This window comes from Podarcis muralis, chromosome 16, assembly GCF_964188315.1.
Source record: "Podarcis muralis chromosome 16, rPodMur119.hap1.1, whole genome shotgun sequence".
Lineage (NCBI taxonomy): Eukaryota > Metazoa > Chordata > Lepidosauria > Squamata > Lacertidae > Podarcis > Podarcis muralis.
In genome coordinates this window covers 39,225,838-39,248,920 of record NC_135670.1, presented here as the reverse complement: position 1 = coordinate 39,248,920, position 23,083 = coordinate 39,225,838, and the positions used below count along the sequence as shown (strand labels likewise).

Genomic DNA, 23,083 nt, shown 5'->3' with positions numbered 1-23,083 from the left:
TACCTACAGAGCCTAGAGCTCACTCTGCCCAGTTTTCAGTGGTAGCTGAGCACTGGTGGGGCAGGAGTTAAGGTGGCAGAGTCTAACTACTGGATATGTTTGTTTCAGACACCCTCCCAGTACCTTACAATATATAACCTATTCTGTTAATAGAACTGACCATTTCCCATACACTATCTATAAAAAAGCCCACATTTTTGGAGGCTTTTTAAGCTCTGAGAAAGATCTGGGGGGAATCACCATCTTCAGAAGTTTTTGTGCCATGCTGTTGCTGCAGAGGAACTGTCTTGTCCCAAAATGCAACCCCTCAATTACTCTTAGTAGAGAAAGAAGATCCCCCCCCGACAGAGTCCCAGAGCATTTTGATAGGTGTGTGTAGTTGCTTGAGTGTCTCAGTGCCTATTTGAATTGTGCCTATGTCATCTATATCAACAAGAGATACCACTCACTCATAGGCTCTTATTACTAGTTTTTAAGAAGTGCTTTAATGTGATTTTTAAACAAACAAACAAAGGGTGACTACTTCCCTGTGAGCAAAGAAATCCAGGAAAGTCACCCCTGTTGTTAATTATTATGGTATCAAGACCAGTCTCACCACTGGGGGAGTCCTTAAGATTGATGCAGCTATGAGAAAGGAGGCCTCAACATCCGTGGCTGTTGATGCGAAGCAGCTTGGGTGAGGCTCTGTTGTTTCCCAGCTTCCCAACACAGCAGGTAGCTGGTGCTTACCCGGGGAGAGAGGTGCTACTGCTTAACATGCAAGGCAGGATAGGGAATAAGAAGGGAGTCACCAGTCTCAGCAGCTCCTGAATAAAACCTTGAGGTGAGATGCTATTTCACAAAGGGCACCAAAAGATCTAAGAAGTCATGGCTGGAAAGGAACAGCAAATACCTCTTTACAATACTGTGCCAAAATGTCATTGAATTTCATCATCATCTGCTTATTAATGGCCTCTCGAGAGCGGATGTGTTTGAAGTTTAAGAGCATGTCAAAAGCAGCTTCTGCTGAACGAAGAGTCTTAAAAGAATCATCAATGAAGCTCTTTGCTTCTTTTTCTATATCCTAAAAATTAAGAAAGGGAAGTTAACAAGGGGGGCATTCTCATTTATCAATGGCAGGCATGGCAGGCAGTCCTAACGCAATAAAATAACCGCTCAGGCTTCCAAACGCCATACTAAATGCATACTGCTTTTTCACAGATCACTTCATAGAAGGACTGAAGGGTCTTGTAGGTCAAATTCTTATTGTTCAGGGGTTCTAGCAGGGAAACAAGAAGTTCTAGTGAGAAGCTAGAAAAATACAAATCAAAGCTTCTGCTCCTTACCAAAACTTCCATTTTAAATTCCTCCATAACTATCTTCCATTGAGTTGCACATCTGATGTTGAAAGGCTCAAAGGTCAGAACCTCCATAGGACTGACAAGACCGTCAACTCGTCGCAAGACTTCATCAATGCGCTTTGGATCCCCAGTGACAGCTTTCAGTTCAGGACCAAAGATGTTGTAAAACTCTTCCATAACCTATCAGGGGTACAAAAAAACCTGATGTGTAGGCAGATATCATTTCTAGTGGCTTTCAATTTGTGCTTTATTTTTCCCAGAAAGGAAGATGGGAACTGAGCTAGTCTGAGAAGCCAGACAAGAAACCCAGAGAGTTTCTGGTTAAGGATCAGCCATCAAGCAGCTGACAAAACTGTCTGAGTGCTGTGAAATTGTCACTTGAAGTAACTAAGAAGTTGTTTCAGCAGCAAGACAAATGATCCTGAAGCACAGGCACAGGTCTAGCTAGGTCTATACACGATGCGGAAAGTGGTGACTGAATGAATTGTATCACCTCAGCCAATAGGTAAGGAATAGCACTCTCCCAAGCAAAGAAAAAATCTTACTGCAAACAGAAACTAGCCTATCCTTTTTGCCTGCTGGGCTCCTTTTCTGCTTCTATGGAGGGTTTTTTTGTTTGTGTGAGCATGATTTTTTTTTAAAAATTGCATCCTTACAAACTGTTTGAAATGTTTTTATTGATTTTTTAAAAAACTATGTAATGAAGAAAAGGAGAAGAAGGGGATGGGATACAAGGGAAAAGAAGGTGGGAGAGGAATGCACAAGTATATTTATGACAACAAAAAAGAAGTACGGATTAGATAATAACAAATGCACTTCATTTAACAAAATTTATATACCTTTTGATTGTAATAAAACCTGTAAAGTGATTCACTCTTTTAAAAAACCAGAAGATAATTAAAATAAACAGTAAGCTAAAAAGGGATTAAAACATATGTCAACACTCTACATTTCTGGGTTGGCTTGCCAGCACACAAAGATGTATTAAGCAGGCACCGAAAGGAGTATGGCAAAAGAGCCTGCTGCATGTCAACAGGCAGGGAGTTCCAAAGTGTAAGGGCTGCCACACTAATAGATCAATTTATTGCAAGTAGAGAATGAGTATTATGTAGCACCTGTAATTGTAGCAGTTCTGCAGACCAAAGCAAGTACATGGACATAAGTAGGGCAATGCAAGAGAGTATATTGCAGCCATTCCAAAGGCCAGCAAAGTTGTGGCCCAATAAAACATGTTTCAAGAGAGAAGCCAATATTGGACAGTGAAATGAATGGAAGCCAGTGTTCAGATGTTTGGGGTGGTGTTGCAGGGAGTTTCTCATGTAGGGAAATATTAAGAAATGTGATTTTCCCCCTGCAGTCTGAAGTTATTCTATCACCTGAGCCTTACAGCACCTCATTTTGCTGCAGATGGAGTCCAGACTCCAGCCATCAGTTTTGGCCAATTTATTCATTTATTTTATTAAATTTATATCCCACTTGTAGGAACTCAGAGTGGCAAACCCATCAGTGATCTAATAAAGAACAAAACAAAAAACACCAGCTCTCCTTGATGCTTTAAGTGGAATTTTAAATTCTGAGTCCACACAAGGAGTAAATGCATGTCCCTGCTCTTGGGCAAAAGATGTGAGGAAAGCCTGTGCGTCTTTGGAGCTCTGCGTGTGTCTTGAAACTCCAGCACACATTAGGAGACCTTAGACTGGGCTCAACAAATGATGTAAAGAAAACCCTATTCTTCAATAATTCATGCATGCTCTTACCTGCAATATGTTATAGAGGTCTTGACAGATTATGGCCATATAATCTGTTTTTTCAAATAAACGCTTCCTGTCAAATTCCCATCGTGCGTCTCTTCCTGAAGCTTCAATTTTGGCACGGATGTCAAAATAGGACTCCTTCCAAATTTCAAGGGTCCGTTTGGCTTCTATCATTTTGGTTTTTGCAAGCTGCCTGTCTTCCCTATGAGCCCATAAAAAAGCAAAGAAAAAAATTGATCCAATATTCAAAAAGAAAAGACAGCCATACTCAACACTCAAAAGACTCAATGTATTTCTTGCCAGAAATTGCCTTTCAACATAGAAACTACTAACCTTTGGACCCTAGCACTACAAAAAATGGCATGTTGTGCTATGCATACAGACACCAGTGGGTGTAACTCTAAACAATGGTCTAGAGATGAGGCAGGTAAGTGATGAAAAACCAGATTTACACTGCAGCACACATTCCTGAGGATGGCTCCTGATCTGCAGGGAGTCGCACTCAACCTGGGTGAGCAAAGTAACTGGTGCAAGGTTCTGAGAACAAGATGAATGGCATTTGCAACTTTAGCTTAGTTTACAGAAGGAAATGCCACATACTTGAACAAAGTCCGTAGATCCACAACCTTGCAGACCCTTGCCGAGATCTCCCAGGCAATCCTTTCCATTAGGGGGATCATCCTTTCATCCTTGTTGTAGTGCCGTGAAATAATCCACACCATTCTCAAGGCATTCATCAGTGAGGGAATTGTATCCAAGACAATGTTGAAGCCAGTGCCGTGTGTTAAATTCTGTTGAGTCAATGGCAAATATTGTAAAAAAAAAAAAAACCAGTGTGAAAGAATAGGACACATGTTTTCGGAACCATAAAATGAGGTACAGCCCAAAAAAAGGAAAAGGGTAGAGAGTGCATAGTAGGGTCACTGAGGGCCCCCAACAGAAAGGCTCTACTGAATTAATTAAACATATCCAAGATGGTACCTGATCAGGAACACTACTTGGGGGAAAGGAAGTCTTCTTATTTCATCTCCTAAAGGATTTGAGCAGCCTTGGGGCTGCTTGGCTGCACCATTCTGAGTCTCTAATGCTGTTGTCACTATTTACAAACTCTGTCCAGGAAGTAAAGCAGGCTATTCCAATGCACAAAAGGGGGGGAAGCTGTTGGTACCCTTAATTGCATCTCCAGGTTGTTGTTTATTTAGAGGTCATATAGTAGTAGTAGTAGTAATAATAATAATAATAATAATTTTATACCCCGCCCATCTGGCTGGGCTTCCCCAGCCACTCTGGGCGGCTTCCAAAAAAACATTAAAATACTGTAATACATCAAACATTAAAAGCTTCCCTAAACAGGGCTGCCTTCAGATGTCTTCTAAAAGTCTGGTAGTTGTTCTCTTTGACATCTGGTGGGAGGGCGTTCCACAGGGAGGGCGCCACTACCGAGAAGGCCCTCTGCCTGATTCCCTGTAACTTGGCTTCTCGCAGTGAGGGAACTGCCAGAAAGCCCTCGGTGCTGGACCTCAGTGTCCAGGTAGAACGATGGGGGTGGAGACGCTCCTTCAGGTATACTGGACAGAGGCCGTTTCGGGCTTTAAAGGTCAGCAGCAACACTTTGAATTGTGCTCGGAAACGTACTGGGAGCCAATGTAGGTCTTTCAAGACTGGTGTTATATGGTCTCGGCGGCTGCTCCCAGTCACCAGTCTGGCTGCCGCGTTCTGGATTAGTTGTAGTTTCCGGGTCACCTTCAAAGGTGGCCCCATGTAGAGCACATTGCAGTAGTCCAAGCGGGAGATAACCAGAGCATGCACCACTCTGGCAAGGTGGTTTGCAAGCAGGTGGTCCTAGATTCAGCTCCTGGTAGCACCAATGATTTAAGACAAAGGCCCTTTGCTACAAGAAGCAGTTGCTATTGCTCCTTGTTGATAATAGTGTTGTTGGCTGTGTTTGTACTCTGCAATAAGCCATTAACCCTAGCTTACTGTGCAGTCCCTCTTTACTCCTCCATGAATATGCAGAGACAGCAAACAATGAACCGTAGCTTAGCATTACATCCAAACCAGGAATTGTGGTTGTTTTGCTCAACAGACCCTGGACACCTTCCACCAGAAATTCAATGATTTTCACCCCACAATCAACCTAACAATGAATCAATCTATGCAAGAAATACATTTTTTGGACACTACTATAAAAATACAGGATGGGCGCATAGACACCACCTTATACCGTAAACCAACTGACCGACAAACATATCTACATGCCTCTAGCTACCATCCCAAACATACCAAACAGTCCATTGTATATAGTCAGGCACTACGTTACAGCCATATCTGTTCCAATTCTACAGACAGAGACTCTCACCTAAGAGATCTACAGCAAACCTTTTTAGAACTAAAATACCCAGCAGATGAAGTTAGACAACAGATCAACAGAGCCAGACTGATACCCAGAGAGAACTTGCTGCAAGACAGACCCAAAAAAGAAAATAACAGAACACCTCTAGTCATCACATACAGTTCCCAAGTTAAAACAGTACAACACATCATCAGAGATCTACAACCTCTCCTGGACAATGACAGTTCTCTTTCTCAAGCTCTGGGAGGAAGACCTTTCATTGCCTACAGACAGCCACCCAATCTTAAACAACTCCTAACCCACAATAATACTACAACCAGACTTAACACGGACACTGGCACCAGAGCCTGCAATAAACCCAGATGCCAACTTTGCTGCCACATACACCCGGACAACACCATTACTGGCCCCAACAACATCACACATACCATCTCGGGACTATTTAATTGCTCATCGTCTAACATTGTGTATGCCATCAAATGCCAACAGTGTCCTTCAGCTCTCTATATTGGACAAACAGGCCAAACCTTACGCCAAAGAATAAACGGACATAAATCTGACATCAAGAATCACAAGACAGAGAAACCAGTAGGAGAACACTTCAATCTCCCAGGACATTCTATACAAGATCTCAAAGTAGCTGTTTTACTACAAAGGAATTTCAGAAATAGACTGGAAAGAGAAGCTGCTGAATTGCAACTCATTACCAAACTTAAAACCATGGAGAGACCTGGCCTGAACAAAGACATTGGATTCTTATCTCATTATACATGACAAAGCCATTTTTCACCTTCTCACCCCTTGCTTTTTCCTGTAAGACCTACTGCAGTCGTTAAGAGTCGTCAACAGGCTCATCACAGCTATCTGCCAATCACCCATTCCCACCACCCTTCTGAGTAATACCCCTCCCCACCTTCTCACTATATAGAAGGATCTGGCAACTTCTGTTTCAGTGTATCTGAAGAAGTGTGCATGCACACGAAAGCTCATACCAAGAACTAACTTAGTTGGTCTTTAAGGTGCTACTGGAAGGAATTTTTTTTTGTTTTGACTATGGCAGACCAACAAGGCTACCCATCTGTAACTGAAAGTACGACCAGTAAGCCAAGAATAAACCTTGGTGTGCCGCCATAGCTTGTTTGGAGGGAGCCAAACCACAATCCCTGGTTGGCTCGTAACACCAAGCTAGAGGAATATGACTTCTTTCTTCTCATTGCTAGTAGACAGGAGCAAAGTGGGCATGTATGGCAAAGCATGTTTTATGGCTTACTGTGATGTACAAATGAGTCATCATAAGGTGTTAAAAAAATTATGAACTCTGTATCCAAAACCTTTGGATATTGTTGGATAGTGCCCTGCTGCTACTGAATGTTACATATACAGCTGATAAAAACCTACCTTTAGATGTCGTTCAAGAGTAGAAAGGAACCTCACATTATCAACTGCCTCCACATGGTGCTTGCAGAGCTCATTTATGACTATCTGCAAGCTATCCACAATTGCTATGTTAGCCGCCGTGAGCACTTCCAAGACCTTTTTGACTAAGGGCAGTTTGAGCTGCTGAGTGAGGGCACTCAACGTAGCATTTCTCTCTCGCCACAGGTCAATCTCAGCTAGTGGGCCATTCCCCTGAGGATGAAAGGAACTAAGATGAGACCAGGTACTTTGGAATAAAGGCAGACACATCACACCAACTCTGATCAGTAAGCCTGCAGGGTGTTTTTCCCATGGACCCATATACTGCAACATTTTTGTGTCCAGCTGGTAGCACACAGGGAAGCAAGCTGTATAGTAAAACAACTACACCAGGGTGGTCCAACCTCTCAAACCAAATGAGCCACAGAAGTCCTTTGACACAGAACCTGGGGGCCACACACAAAATTAAATTTCCATATCAGTAAATTAAAATGTTTGCAATATAGTTAATATTATTGAATATACACAATTAATGTCTTTAATTAAATATAAATATTTAAATACAAATTAATATATTGAATTAAATACACAATTTAATATATTTATTGATTACATAGATTTAATACAAAACAGATGCATGCACTTTTGTTAACAACACAGGCATCAATGTTTGAGCTAGAGAATTCTTCACAAGTTGATCAGTGCCTTGAGGTTAATTGTTGACATCCACAGGCAACTCTCAAGTGAATTGTCTGCTAAATTGTTTCAAGTTTTGGACTTTATGAAGTTCATGTTTGAAAATGCTTGTTCACAGACACCCACCCAAAGCGCAAACTTCTCTGTATTGCAAAAAAGAAAGCAAAGTATTCCATACTGAAACATTCACAGATATCTACCCACCCCACACTTCTTCTCTGCACTGTTTGCTTCCTGGGGGGCTCTGGTGCTCTGGGGACACAGCTATGCTCCAAGTGGGCTCAAGAGCGCAGCCTGGTGGCTCCACAGAGCTCCTCCAGGAGCAGAGCAGCAGCAGCCTGCCTTGGGCCACCAGCCTGGCTGTGCTGCCCTGGCAGAGGTAGAGGGTGGGGAGCTGGAGGGCCGCCAAAAACAGCCTCGAGGGCCACATACAAGCCAATGGGCCATGTGTCTGACCACCCCGAGCTACACAATACATACAGACATATTCACTTCTAGTCATTTCACCTCGAAAATGGAACAAATAAAACCAGAAAATGAAGGTCATAGAGCTGGAAAAGGTATAACTACGGCTCTTCAAATTTGGAATGCCCACTGGACCACTGGATAGTATCATTTAGGTATCAGCTTTTAAGAACTGATAATATTAACTCGAGAGCAGTTTTTTTTATTTTTACTGTCTGTTTGGACAATTACTTTGTTAGTTTATATGTGTGTTTTTATTTTTCTGTTTTTATTGTATTTTTACTTTATCTTACTACTTTGCTAGCTGTCCTAAGTTGCAAGACATAATTTGTGCAAATGAAATAGATCTGTCAATGGCCGTAAACCATGAAAAGTAAACTGAACCTCTACATTTAGAAAGGAGCTTCAGGCACTTACCATGAAAGTTCTTTGTGGTTTGGGTTGAACAAGACATCCATTAGGATGCCAGTCAGTCAATCCAGTCAGAAGGGCAGGGTATAAATGTTACTCCTACTCCTAGTTAACTCCCTCTATTGCCTAATATGGCAGGGAAACTGTATGATAGGTTTTTAACCAGGTGCTGGTCCTGTGAGTGCCTCCTCTAGTTCCATCTGTTACCAAGCTGTAGACAGAAAAGTGCTGAGAAGATGTCCCCCTTTACATGCCAGAACCATAGAGAAGCAAAAAAAGGAAAACCCTCCCCTTTGAGAAAGCCTGGCACAAGCTAGAGTTCTATATAAGAGTGACTTAGGACAATAAATCAGGGTGTCTTTGCATTTGCTGGAGATGCAACAGGTCCAGGAGTTTCAAAGCACTCCTAGAAGCTCTGAAATACTATCTGTGAAATAAACATCTGGGTTTACCAACTGGCAGCTCAGGAAGTCTGCAGCAATACTGAGTGTGTTCTTGATGTATTTGAGATAAAAGAAGGAAGTAGAAAATGCTGAGAAGCTGCTTGGAAGTGTTGCTGTCCGGGTTGAAAGTGGGAAAAGAGCTGCAGGAGGAACTCAAGGGATTAGCACCTGGTTAAAAAACAACCACATAGTTTCCCTGCCTTTCTATGTTAACCCATCCTCAGACAAATAAGACAGAGAAACAATAAACCTCAGAATATCAGATGCTAGGAACAGACCACAGGAGATGGGGTGTTACCATCTTGCCTGCTTGTGGGCTTCCCAGCAGACCTAACTGGCCACTGGGAAAACAGAATGCGGAAATAGATTACCTGGGGGACCTTTTTCAGAAGCTCTTCATCTGCTGAGGATATCAACATGAGCCAATTGGCTGCAAGTGCCTCCAGTGTATCAACCACATCCCGATCATTGGCAAGGTCATTCACATCACCATCTAAGCTTATGGTTGGCATTTCTAACTTAATTTCCCCTGTTGAAAGAAAACATTATTAGCTACAGTAAAAATGTCCCAGTCATTAATGAAATAGACAAGAATATTCCCTAGCTTGTCGGTTTCATCAGAAAGCAGAGAAGACATGGCATTATAGATTATACTGACAAGTCTCTTCTTGAACCTTCTAAATTTCTCCAGAGAGCAAAGAATGGAGAAAAGGTGAAGGTAATAAATTTGGGTGAAGATAGGGTTGCCATATTTCAAACACTGAAAATCCGGACAGAAAGGTTGTTGAGCTTACGACTGCAGTATTCCAGATGTGTCTGGGAAATTCCAGGCATGTGGCAACCCTAGGTGATACTAACACACTTTTGTACAGAGAAGAGATTAAAATATATAAAAAGGAGAGTGAAGGACAGGGAGAATGCACCTGTGCCCATTTTTACACAAACAGTGCTGGAAGATTAGAATGCAACCAAAAATCCATCTTCCTGAATGTCCAACAGCTGGTTTTGAAACTGGATACAAACTCATTTTTGCATTTCACTCATTTACACCACCCAACCAGTCGTGCTTTAAGAAGACCACATAAGATCAGACTGAGACTTACCTTCTATCTGCTGTATGGTTCTCTGAATGTGGCTTAGGAATTTCTGCATATTCATCAAGAACTCATTCCTTAGGCTATGCAAGCTGCCCAATGCTTCTGGTGATGTTTTTTTCTTCACAACAGGCTGAGCATCTTCACCTTCTGCCTTTTCTGGTTCTGGGTGAGGAATGGACTCATCCATATCATATTGGTTATGACACATTGCAGGCAGAAAGACCTGAAAATACAAGCATGTTTTGTTTAACTGTCTTCCATTTCCTTTCATTTAAAATATAATGGCTAAATTCATTTGTAACTTTGAAACAGTTAAAAGCAAAAAGTTAGAAAGCTATTGCCTCAGGCAATCCTAGTTGCCACTGGATCCAGTTATAGCTGCTGCTATGTGTGAAAGTAATGACAATCCATCTTCTCTGGAGGAAGAGGGGACAGCTAGCCCAACATTGTTGATATAGGTCTAATACATATCAGAAGATAGTCCCACTATGTTCAGTGGAGCTTATTTCCAGGAGAGTTTGTGCAAAAGAAGCAACTCTAGGGTGTCTTCTTAGGCTGCATGCAGTCAGTGGAAGGTTCCCCCCCCCCAATGAACTCTGCTCTTCCTAACTTCACTCCCGTAAAAACAAATATTCAGACTATGGATCCTAATTGTCCTTTCTTATTCTCTTCAGGGGAGTGGCCCACCTTTTTCTCCCTCTTCTTCAAGTGCCTGACAGGTTTATTCTTTTGAAAAAAACACTTTAGCGTTTTACCCTGTTTGTCCCTCCACAGAGGTGTAGCAAGGCCAGGTGGTACCTGGTGTGGAAATTTTATGTCACCCCCCCCCCCACACACACACACAGCAATGGCTTGGGGTAGGCTTGGGAGTTGCGGGCCAGTGACATGCCGAATGTCACCCCCCTCAGCGATGACACCCGGGGTGTCCGCCCCCACCGCCCCCCCTTCCTACGCCTCTGTCTTTCCCTCTCTGTATAAAACCATTTCTTGTTGTTGATTAAAAAGTGGAGCTTGGAAATTGAAACAACATTTTTCTTTGCTTAAGAGAAGCTTCCTGGAAGAAAATAGTTGTCGGGAGGGGGAGGAGTCCATAATGGGCTCTTCCTGCTTCTTCTTGCTATTTTGTCTGAGACTCAATGTGTTTCTCTCCATCATTTGTGATGGGTTGAACCAAAAACTTTTTTTTTTTGCAACAAAGTATGGTGAGGTCACCACTGGTCAAACACACAACACAGACCAGTTAGCATAGAAAGCTACATGCCATCATCTGGGGGGCTTTTCTATTTCTTTAAATGCTATGTAAACTCTGGTCTATTATTTTTTAAATGAAGGTTAAATTATTGTAAACCTTTACTTTGGAGTCACTCACTCTCAAACCCACTCCTGACTGCTTGGGCTAATATCCAACTTACAAGTTTTGAATTACATCTAAAAATGGTAGTTCACTAAAATGAGTTGCTGATAAGGTAGTCACCAGAAATATATTCAAATTTTGTTGTGGTAGCAGCTGTTTGAAGGGAGTGTCTATAGCACAGGAGCCAACTCCTAGGGGCCAAGGTCCCCCCCCCCAATAAAATATTTCAGGGGGCTGGGCCCCAAAGTTGATGGGCATTGCCATTCAAATGGCCACATCTTCTAATCAATTGTGTGGGGCAGGGCTTACCTGCCCCCCCTTTTTAATCATATTGGCATCCCTGGTCTATAGCAAGCATTTCCCCCATTGCTGTCACACCACACTAATAATGTGCTATGACTGATGAATGCAGAATGATCATTGTTTATTCAGCTATTCCTTCTCTTGAAACCACTACCTTTACCTCACAGCTCGAGTGATTTCTATTATCACATGCATTTTCTATGATTCTGTATAAATAGTCATTAAATTCTGTAGAAAACCTGTGGACTCAAAATCACTGAGTTTGCAGCACCTCGGTCTCAGGGGTGGGGGAGCTATTTTTGAAAAAGAAATTTAAAAACAAACAAAAACATTCACCAGTGCAAAAAGCTGCTTCAGCATCATGAGGGTATGGCCATTCAGTAGGCCGTACTCCAGTACTTCCGGCAGGACGTCCTTCGCTTCAGTCAAGTCATTAGGTTCACTAACGGTTTCTAAGCAGCAAAAGAAGGCAAGGATTTGTTTAAAGAAATATTCTTACCCAACACTCCCGATAAGTTCAGGAAGATCATGTGCCTCCTGGGACACTACTACATCCAAAAACAGCAGGTGAGCTTTCCTTTCTGCACACAGAAAACCAGCTAGCCTAGCCTAGATGTTTTATGCCTGGTATGCCAACTCCCCAAGGGCAGGCATATTATTTATTTGTTCGTTTGTTTTATTTATAAAAAATAATTTAAGCTGCATGTCTAGTGTTATGAACTCAGGATTGTTCCCAACAACTTAATACTGTACAACTATTTATAGGAGTGCACTCAAAGATCATCTACATGCCTAGGAAAGTGTGTAGCTCTTCCACTGGTGGTAATGAGAGCTTTTTACTCAAAGTCTAACTGCAGTACAAGATTGTGGTGGGGGAAAGAAGGTTAAATAAAAATTGAGGCAGCTCACACCTGTAATTAATAAAGAAACAACAACTACTACTACATAATACATTGTTAGGCCTTTACTAGCACACTGGTTCCTATTTTAAAAACAAACAAACCACCCATGTATTTATTCTTTTCCATAGATCTCCATTTTACAAACAGTGACAACTTTAGCAAACTTCGGAGCAGAATGCCTGGTTTATCAGTACCTATTCGCAGTACTCTAGTTCCCACACAGGCGTAGTCACCTGTAATGAATCCACTGGCATACATTCTTGCTTGTGTTCATTCTTTCATTGACAAACTTTTAAGAAGCAGCTGTTCCAATATTATCTCATTAATTTTTAATGTTTTAATTTTTTACTGCAGGGAATTATAAATCTGCAGCCGGTGCTACTTGGAATGAAGATAAACTTTCTGATCCAGTCTTTAGATTACATACCACCATAGGCACACACTCAGGAAAAGGATGGTCTGCTCATGGTTCACAAACTACCCTTTGGAAATCATATATCAATAGGCTAACTAGGTAGGATTCTGACTTTACACATTGGAATCAGGGTTCTCTGACCTATAAAATAACATATAAGACAGATCTGGTGTTATCTATTGTGGCAGTTGATCAGAATCTAATGCAAGTGTAAGGAACCTTTGGCCCTCCAGATGTTGCTGAGCTATAACCAGTGGCGTAGCGTGGGGGGTGCAGGGGGGGCCGGCTGCACCGGGCGCAACATCTGGGGTTAGGGCAAATCCACAGGTTAGGGGGCGCAAATCCACGGGTTAGGGGGCGCAAATTCATGGGTTAGGGGGCGCAAATTACTTGCCTTGCCCCGGGTGCTGACAACCCACGCTACGCCACTGGCTATAACTCCCAGCTATGCTGGCTGGAAAGCTAATAGAAGTTGTAGTGCAGAAACATCTGGTGGGCCAAATGTTCCCCACTCCTGATCTAATGCTGGATTGCTGGATGATTAGCTGTAGCCACACAAGAATTTCTCATCCTCAAACCTTAAATAACAGCAGCAACAAAAAGCCTTTAAAAAAACCCAAAGTAATTAATTAGACTCCCTGATTTCTAGGAGCTGGGATGTAGATATGTATTTGTATATGAAAGTTTCTCCTAGCTGAGGCTCATGAGGAGCAGTTGTTAGGTGTCTTTGCCTTGGCTCCCATCTTTATCCCTTCTTACCCTGGCCTCTCCCTCCTTCATTCAACCTCAAAACCAGAAACTTGTTGGAGCAGAGACCTGTATTTCTTGCTTATGTGATACACCTCCACCTCTACCAGTTATACTGTGTTAATAAAAATAAATCATTTTGTTGTTTTTATTCTTGTAATAATTATTATATTTGATAAGGGCTGGCAGGACTGAAAAAATGGATGTTTTGTACAGGAGATGAAATGACAGAGGAGTAATCATTTATCAAGTGTGGCTGGTGAGAACTGAAAAGGGACTGAACAATGGGCAGACCCAGCGGCGGAGCATATGCCCACGCTGCCCAGGGCGGGCATGCTCCCAAGGGGGGAGTGGCACGGAGGGTGCCCTCCCAGGCGCGGGACAGCCGCTCACGTGCCCTGCCGCTGGGGGTGGAGCGAGCCGCCCATATTCAGTGCACTGCCCACCCGTGACTCCCAAGCTTCCTCCAGGCTGTCAAAACGAAGGGGGAAGGGGGGAATGTCGTTGGCAAAGTGGCACAGCTCCCCCCTTATCCCAATGGCTCAGGGTAGGCTTGGGAATGTCACCCCCCTCATTGAGGGCACCTGGGGCGGTCCGCCCCCACTGCCCCTCTTCCTACACCCCTGGGCAGACCATACCACATACGCAATATAAAACTTATTGACACCTTTAAGCAAAATCACACCCACTTTTCTTCTGAAATATTGTTGAAATATTCTTTGAAATCTTGAGCTCCTCAGGTTGAAAACAGCAGGTTTCGAAGGTGGATCAAGATCTCATAGGATCCATCTGGAAAGAACCTAATCTATTATTAACCATAACTTCCTTTCTTAGCCTTCCTTCCATGTGAAATACCTGCAGTGTCTCTGAGAAAATACACCATGTCAGTCTCCACAAAGTCTTCTGGGATGTTGTTCATAGCCATGTGATAATACAGGTTATAAACCTCCCGCTTTATGGTTTTCTGAAATAGAAAGGGACAAATTGACAGGAGGTAAGACTGTTTACAGGGATCATGCTGGTGCCTTGACAGGCATGTAAGCAGGACTGGGGAAACATGCCTGTCCATCCATTATCAACAATTGCAATCTAGAATTACCCATCAGATTTTCCAAAGATATGGCAGGAGGGACAGGAGGGAAACAGAAATGGAGCAAGAGACAGGGGAAAGAAATAAAAGTACAAGCTGAGAAAAGGAAGAACGAAGAAGGGAGGCAGGGCAGGGGGCAAGTTAAAAAATTTTGTTAGAAATTTATTATAAGTTCAGCAATTTCACATCTGAGTTCTTTAAAAAAAATTGGATGGATGCCATTCAGCCCTGGAGTCTTCTTTGCTTAAATATGTCAATAAGGCCTACGATACAAAAAAAACCCCCTCATTTTGCCTATGTGCCTGCATGACTGGTTGGTTCCTACACAGGCCAGAGAACTGCAAAGCTGTTTCCAGAGTGCTACACCACACACAATTGTGTGCATTTATTCAGAAATTCAAGAAGTAGGTCATGACTGAAAATAAAAAAGTGAGAAGCCATTCTTTAAAAAAAATAACTTTAGTAAAAAGACAAAAGAGATGGGAATGGGGACAGAAATGGAATAGAGGTATATTCATCCTTGCAGTCTACCATATACAAGTGGAGGGAAAGCTCACAAAATAGAAGGTCTGCAAAATGTCAAAGCAGAAAAGAGAAGGATAATTCTATACTGACCAGTGTAACATTCATAAGCTTTTTAACATAATATTTTGTGTTTTAGCTAAGATTGGGAGATCTTTAACTGAACTTTGGAGGGGGGAAGAGAGAACTTCTGAGTCATCTTGCATGTCATGCTTCTGGCTGTTTTATTCATGTTCAAAATGTGATTTTGAAAAACTCTTGCCAGATAATGAAACTTTGGGAAATTATATTTAAAATTATATAGAACATGTTAACTATGTATGAAAATGGAAAATGAGCCTGAAAGTTGAGATTCTTGTGAACTTATCTGGAAATGAAATGAAGGGCTTCTCAATGGAATTCATCACGAATGTGTTGCATCCAATGATAGTACTGCTCAAGGTATATCCATTCAAAATGGACATGACTAACTTAGATGAATTAATTTCAGGGGGTCTGCTGTAATTGAGTTGGATACAACCCATCTGTGCAAGGTTTCCTAATACACTGAGCAGACCTATTTGCTTTGACTTTTCCATGGAAAGCCCATGTTTTTGGTGCACTGAAAAGCCAGCACTGAACACACTTACTTTATACATCCTAACTGTTCCACCGCCCATACCCAGTTCATGCTCTATATCAGTCAAGGACCCAAGGGAAGCTGCAGAAGTGTGGTCCACCAGAGGTTTCTCGCCAGTTTCGGGCAGAGAACTTTTGCTTTTTCGATCTCTCTCTAAAAAAAGGAATATTTGGAATAAGAAGTCAATGGCAAACATGAGTGCAACATATCAATCATGCAACCTGAGCTGTGGGAGAGGGCTCCCTTCAAGGGGCCCAAGGACAGCGAAATAGAGCCTCCTTGTGCAGAAGCATTATACCTCTGACGAGATACTGGGAAGTCAGGAGTGTGAGGGCCAGCTCCCATTGGCCCCAGCTGGCATGGCCAATATTTATTTACTAATTCATTCATTTATTTAGGAGGATTTCCATCCCACCTACCAACCAAAGTTCTTGAGGCAGCTTATATTTAAAACACAATACAAATAATAATGACACAATGATTACTCACTCTCTTCTGGGCAATCTTCCAAGGGCCACATCCCAGCAGGGCCAGAAGCAAAAGTGGGCAGGACAACAAATGTATTCCGCCTCCCTTTTGTACACTAGGTTAGTTTCTAAATATACTCACACACCTCTCTCTATTCTCCATCCAGACAAGCAAGAGTTCTTATCACAGTTCCAGTCAGGCAAAAATATTAAAGATGTGAAGCAGAGCCAGTGAGTGGGGGTGGCCTGGGAAGAGTTTCAAGGACCATATGGAAGGATCTGGAGGGCCACATTTGGCCCTCAGGCCTGGGGCTCTCCACTCCCTGAATATTGAAATATCTCCCCTACTTCTCCAAGGCTGTAAGTACCACTCTGCAACTGAATCTCCCAAGAATTAATGGTTGAAGCAACCAGATGTTGGTCCTTATAAGCCAGGGCTTCTACACTTGACAGCAATTGCTATCTCTCAACTGGGTCTACGGCAGATACAGGAGGTGCTGGATCAGCAAACGCATTAAAAGCTTTTCTCTTAGCCTTCAGATTTCTAATCGTCTGGGGTGATGGGAGCTGTAGTCCAGCAAGTTAAGCCCCCCAAAATATTTGTTGTTTAGTCATTTAGTCGTGTCCAACTCTTTGTGACCCCCTGGACCAGAGCACGCCAGGCACTCCTGTCTTCCACTGCCTCCAGCAGTTTGGTCAAATTCATGCTGGTAGCTTCGAGAACACTGTCCAACCATCTCGTCCTCTGTCGTCCCCTTCTCCTTGTGCCCTCCATCTTTCCCAACATCAGGGTCTTCTCCAGGGAGTCTTTTCTTCTCATGAGGTGGCCAGGATCTGTCCTTCCAGTGAGCACTCAGGGCTGATTTCCTTAAGAATGGATAGGTTTGATCTTCTTGCAGCCCATAACCAGAGACTGTTATCCTATATTCACTTACCTGGATACATACCGTGTTCCAGAGTGCTACATACCTTCTGATCCCACAATTCATTTTTAAAAACAAAGAAACTGTGATCCTAAATCACATCTAATTTTACTCTAATTCTTTCTGTAGTTGAGTCTCCAGCTGTTAGTGAGGCTTTTCCTGAATTGTTTCCTTTACGTACTTGCTTCTACCATTGAACTGCTGGACGCTGCAGCCATCTTCTCTGAACGATTATCTTCCTCGTCTTCTTCATAGGGAACATCTGTTTCAGAAAGAAACAAAGAAAAGCATCACACAGAAGTTACAAAAAACCGAAGCTGGGTTCGTGAGCCTATTCCACAGCTTTGCATGGACTCTGAATGCACACAGGAAACTCCTGTCCACTGACAGCCAAGCAAGAAGAGACTCCATAAAGGAATCCTCTCATTTAAAGTTAGCAGGTTCAGAAAGAAAAACTATTCAGAGTGCACAATTTGAGCCAGGGCTTAAACTTGAAGCTTGTTTGTGAAGTCAAACTGAGCCCTGGAATATATAAAATAATGGTTACATTGTATTGTACTGTTGCAATTGAACAGCTTTTCTTCAGTTGTGATTTCTGACGTTCCGAAACAAAGATGCTGGGGATGACTACCTGGGAGAAACTCAAGAAACTTTGGACCTGAAAGTTATGATGAGGGAAGGACTGAAGACTGTGTTGTTTATTTATTAAATCCACACTCAGTCCTTCCTCACAAAGGCGTCCAGGGCAGCAAACAACAAGCGATAAAACAATGAAAACATTTTTAGAACAATTCCAGTACAGATACGGACTGGGGGAAATCACAGTAAAGTGGTGGGAAAGCACTCTGAGACATGCAGGAGGGTTTTATATATATATATATATATATATATATATATATATATATATATATATATATACACAACTCTTTTACATAGTCAAGGCAGAAGATACTGATGTCGGAGGAAGGATGCAAGGATGTTGCTACTCAGCAACTGGATCAGGGCACTCTGTATATGCTCAGAGACACTCTATCATTTCTCTCCCTCTAACAGGCAAGCGTTTGTGGCAAATGAAAGGCGATGGCACACAAGGCTATGGTCATTCTGTGTGCGGAGAGTTAAGGCACTCAGCAAATGCTCAAAGGCTCTCTTAGAGCGCACACTTTTGGTAGGAAAAGTGCAGGTGCCGTCCGGAGACCCCCTATCTAAAACCCTGGATAACTGCTGCCACTGCCAGTTAGTGCAGGCAACACTAGGCTGGGCTGCTCAATTATCTGACTTGATAGGAGGCAGCTTCTCCTATGTTCCTATGAGAGGATTCCAGGGACAGCCAAAGTGGCACCCCTCCAGATATTAGATATAGAACTTCATTGATGTTTAATTGGTTTTTTAATTGTTGGATCCCCCCCCCCCCCCGTTTGTAGCGCAGCAGTTCTCTTTCATCCCTCAGTCGCCTTGAGTCCCTTCAGGGGGCAAAGAAGAAGGAGGGCAGTTGCGGACTACAAATCCCATCAGCCCCAGGGCCGTTGCAGCCTGAAATATCTGGAGGGCGGCGAGCACGTGGGCTTTCCCGGGAAGTCCCTGCTCGAAGCGGGGAAGGGGGGGGGCGAGGCTCTCTGCACGCGCCCAGAGGCCCCCTGCCCACCGATCTCGACGTCGACCTCGTCGAGGCGGATCTCCTGGCGGAAGAAGAGGGCGGCGGGCTCGCCCTCCTCGGCGCTGGCGCCCAGGTTGAGGAAGCGCAGGAGGATCTCGGCCTCGTCGCCGTCGTTGCGGTTGAGCAGCTCCTCGAAGGGCGCCCCGTCCTTCACGCCCAGCGCGCTCTGCAGCCGCTCGCCCACCCACTGCACCCGCACGTCGTCCATGGCGCGCCTCGGCCGGGCTTCGGCGAGCAGCAGGCCAACCGACGCGCCTCCGTCGCCGGGGCAACGGCGCCAGGCCGCGGAGTGCACGCGCGCGCGCCACCCAGAGCCCGAGGAAACGCGGCGCGCGGCGGGGAGTTCAGTGTGCATAGAAAAACGTGTGGAATTCAAGAAAGAACATTTATGAAAAATAATTTATTACGGACTCCGTGTGTGTGTGTGTGTCTGGGTCTACACGGCGGATCTACACGGATCCTCATGGATCCTCCACTTTTTAAAAAAGTGCAAGCCTAAATTCTGTCAGGGTAGAAATCAAATCTTCCAAGCTAGCCTTAGCCTTAGCAAACTCCAACAACATCAAGCCTTTACCATTAACTATCATTTCAATGTGCTATTTGGAACAGGTAAATTTGGGAGGGACAAAGTGGTTTCAGGACTTTTTCTGCACGCTTCCGACACGTGGTTTATGTTTGTGTGTGTGCTTGGTCCATTTATGAACATTTATTTTATATATATGTCCGACCTTAAAATTATTAAAACAATAATAATATTTGATATTATAATATTAATGATATAATAATATGATGATGATAAGAATTATTATTTTATTTATACCCCACCCGTCTGACTAAGGCTGCCGGAGCCACTCTGAGCGGCTTCCAACATACATGAAAACATAAGAAAACATTGGGCACTTCCCTATACAGGGCTGCCTTCAGCTGCCTTCTAAAGGTTGCATAGTTACTTGATCTTCTTGGCTCCAGGATCACACGACTCCATGCCCTCACAACGTTTCTCTCAGGGGTATCATACCACACCCTCCAACATTTCTCCGATGGAAATAGGGGCGTCCGGAGGAAAAGCGGGACTTTCCGGGATCAAATCAGAAACCAGAATGGCTTCTGTAAATCCAGGACTGTCCCTGGAAAGTAGAGACAAAAAGCATGAGGATCCATGGGGATCTGTGCTTCAAAACCACGTTTTTGGGCCATGATATGGCCAGGAAGCTGTGGATCTGAGTTTTTTGTGGTGCAAGCTGTGCCCCTGGCTATGATGTGTGATTTGACAGTGAGTTTGGGGTGGCCCAATGCAAAAAGCGTGAGGATCCGTGCTTCAAAACCAAGTTTTAGGGTCACAGTGTCACCAGGAAGCTGTGGATCCGTGATTTTTGTGGTGCATGCTGCGCCCATGGCCATGATGTTTGATCTGATAGTGACTTCAGGCTGATTTAGTGCAAAAATCATGAGGATCCATGTTTTTTACCCATGTTTTTGCGCCATTGCAGCCCCACAAAACAGAGGGTGCATGATTTTTTTGATGCTGCCTACAGACTAAGAAATGGTCTACAATATCATGGCAGTTTTATTTAATTTGAATGAAAAAAATCATATGAATTCATGAGGATCTGTTTAAAATCAGCTGGATCTGCCATTTACCCGTTTCCCAGAAAAAGCATGAAACGCAACAGCAGCTACATACAACCCGTTCCTGCCTGTGGCGATCAGGCAGGCGCCTATTGAAAAGATCCAAGCCAAGGTGCTTAGAAAGCAGAGGATATTTTAATATGCTTTAGCATTCTTATTTAGATTAGTTTCTTTTCCTTTATTATGAAAAACTTTAATAAAAGCTTGGGGGGGGGTGAACCAACCAATCAGTGTATAGATCTTATAAAATTATATAGAGTACATAGAACACGGGGGGGGGGGGGGGAGGTGCATAAAATAAATGCATTTGCTATCAAAGTCTAAAGCCACAAGAAATAAAAAGCAATAGAGAGAAAGTTGTGTCCATGTTTTTGGCACATTCTAGATTGACCAGGGCTCCTGCTAGTTGTCGTTATGAGGTGATGGCTCTAAGGTACATGTGATAAATGGGTGCCATGTCAGATAAAAAGAACCTGTGATTTATAACTGGGTTGTTGTTGTTAAATTTGTATACCACCATTCATCTGAAGATCACAGGTTTACAACACAAAATACATCATAAAACAAACAAACCATAACTCCTCTCTCCCACAAACACATTTTTAAGAACCATAGAATGTTAATCAGCCGAACACCTGGTCAAAGAGAAATGTTTTCACCTGGCGCCTAAATATACGTAATGAAGGCGCCAGATGAGCCTCCTCAGGGAGATTTCCACAAATGAGGAGCCACCGCAGGAAAGGCCTGTTCTCGTGTTGCCACCCTCCAGACCTCTTGAAGGGAAGGCACACAAAGAAGAGCCTCAGAGGATGGTTGCAGGGTCCAGGTCGGTGCATAAGGGGAGAGGCAGGCCTTGAGGGGTTATGGTCCTGAGCTGCTTAGGGATTTATAGATCAAAACCAGCACTTTGAACTGGACCAGGAAACTAAATGCCAGCCAGTGCATTTGGGCCAGGATTGGCACTGGATGCTGAAACCGTCCTGCCCAGTGAGCAACCTGGCCACTGAATTCTGCACCAGCTGGTTTCTGAACCAACTAGATGACTGTTGGGATCTCTTCCAGCCCTACAATCCTTGTATAATAAACACATTAGTAGTAGTAGTAGTAGTAGTAGTAGTAGTAGTAGTAGTAGTAGGGAGTGGGTGGTGCTGTGGTCTAAACCACTGAGCCTCTTGGGCTTGTCAGTCAGAAGGTAGGAAGTTCGAATCCCCGCAATGGAGTGAGCTCCTGTTGCTCTGTCCCAACTTCTGCCAAGCTAGCAGTTCAAAAGCATACCAGGGCAAGTAAATGAATATGTGCCACTGCGGAGGGAAGGTAAACGACGTTTCTGTGCGCTCTGGCTTCCGTCACGGTGTCCCATTGCGCCAGAAGCAGTTTAGTCATGCTGGCCACATGACCTGGAAAGCTGTCTATGGACAAACACCAGCTCCCTCGGCCTGAAAGCGAGATGAGCACCGCAACCCCACAGTTGCCTTTGACTGGACTTAACTATCCAGGGGGGCTTTACCTATTACTTTTTACCTATTATTATTAGCATAGCATCTGTAACCTTTAGGTATTTGCTGGACTACAATTCCCACCATCCCTGGCTACTGGCTATGCTAGCTGGGATTGATAGGAATTGGGAGTCCAACAACATCTGGACAGCCATAGATCTCCCACCCCTGTGTTAGTGGCAGAGCAGAGTTCAAGCCTTTCTATTCTTTTTTTTAAATCTGGGAGAAAGGGATGCTGAAGCATATATGCTACTTTGAGATCTTGTATAGAATGTCCTGGGAGATTGAAGTGTTCTCCTACTGGTTTCTCTGTCTTGTGATTCCAGTAGGAGAACACTTCAATCTCCCAGGACATTCTATACAAGATCTTTTACTACAAAGGAATTTCAGAAATAGACTGGAAAGAGAAGCTGCTGAGTTGCAACTCATTACTAAACTTAAAACCATGGAGAAACCTGGTCTGAACAAAGACATTGGATTCTTATCTCATTATACATGACAAAGCCATTTTTCACCTTCTCACCCCTTGCTTTTTCCTGTAAGACCTATTGCAGTCGTTAAGAGTCGTCAACAGGCTCACCACAGCTATCTGCCCATCACCCATTCCCACCACCCTTCTGAGTAATACCCCTCCCCACCTTCTCACTATATAGAAGGATCTGGCAACTTCTGTTTCAGTGTATCTGAAGAAGTGTGCATGCACACGAAAGCTCATACCAAGAACTAACTTAGTTGGTCTTTAAGGTGCTACTGGAAGGAATTTTTTTTGTTTTTTCAGCTAGCAGTTACCCATCTCTTAGCTTAACCTACCTAACAGGTTTGTTTTAAGAGTAAAGCAAAAGCCCAAGATAATAATAAATGGCTCTTAAAATACTTCACAAATGGTATGTAACACCATTGCTCTGGAGAGGGTGTCATGCAGTAGGCACAAACTGACACATGCAGTGGGAATGCCCCAAAATACATATTTTTGTTGGAAAATAT

General features: G+C 43.4%; 1 protein-coding gene across 5 annotated transcripts in view; it reads right to left on the bottom strand.

The window, feature by feature from the left end:
• DNAH10 (dynein axonemal heavy chain 10) overlaps positions 1–19,250 on the bottom strand; it is a 107,674-nt gene extending 88,424 nt beyond the window's left edge. For 3 of the 5 annotated variants that reach the window (XM_028711206.2, XM_028711207.2, XM_028711208.2), the window contains exons 1-12: positions 18,963–19,245; positions 17,499–17,579; positions 15,938–16,080; positions 14,552–14,660; positions 11,969–12,084; positions 9,982–10,198; positions 9,250–9,407; positions 6,846–7,076; positions 3,695–3,885; positions 3,098–3,296; positions 1,326–1,520; positions 893–1,063 (exon numbers count right to left, since the gene is read on the bottom strand). In XM_028711206.2, the coding sequence (XP_028567039.2) occupies positions 893–1,063; positions 1,326–1,520; positions 3,098–3,296; positions 3,695–3,885; positions 6,846–7,076; positions 9,250–9,407; positions 9,982–10,198; positions 11,969–12,084; positions 14,552–14,660; positions 15,938–16,080; positions 17,499–17,579; positions 18,963–19,182 (2,031 nt within the window). In that variant the 5' untranslated portion in view covers positions 19,183–19,245. Of the gene's footprint in view, positions 1–892; positions 1,064–1,325; positions 1,521–3,097; positions 3,297–3,694; positions 3,886–6,845; positions 7,077–9,249; positions 9,408–9,981; positions 10,199–11,968; positions 12,085–14,551; positions 14,661–15,937; positions 16,081–17,498; positions 17,580–18,962 lie in introns of all 5 variants that reach the window. The other 2 variants (XR_003704238.2, XM_028711210.2) reach the window with 2 other exon arrangements.
• Between the last annotated feature and the right edge of the window lie 3,833 nt (positions 19,251–23,083).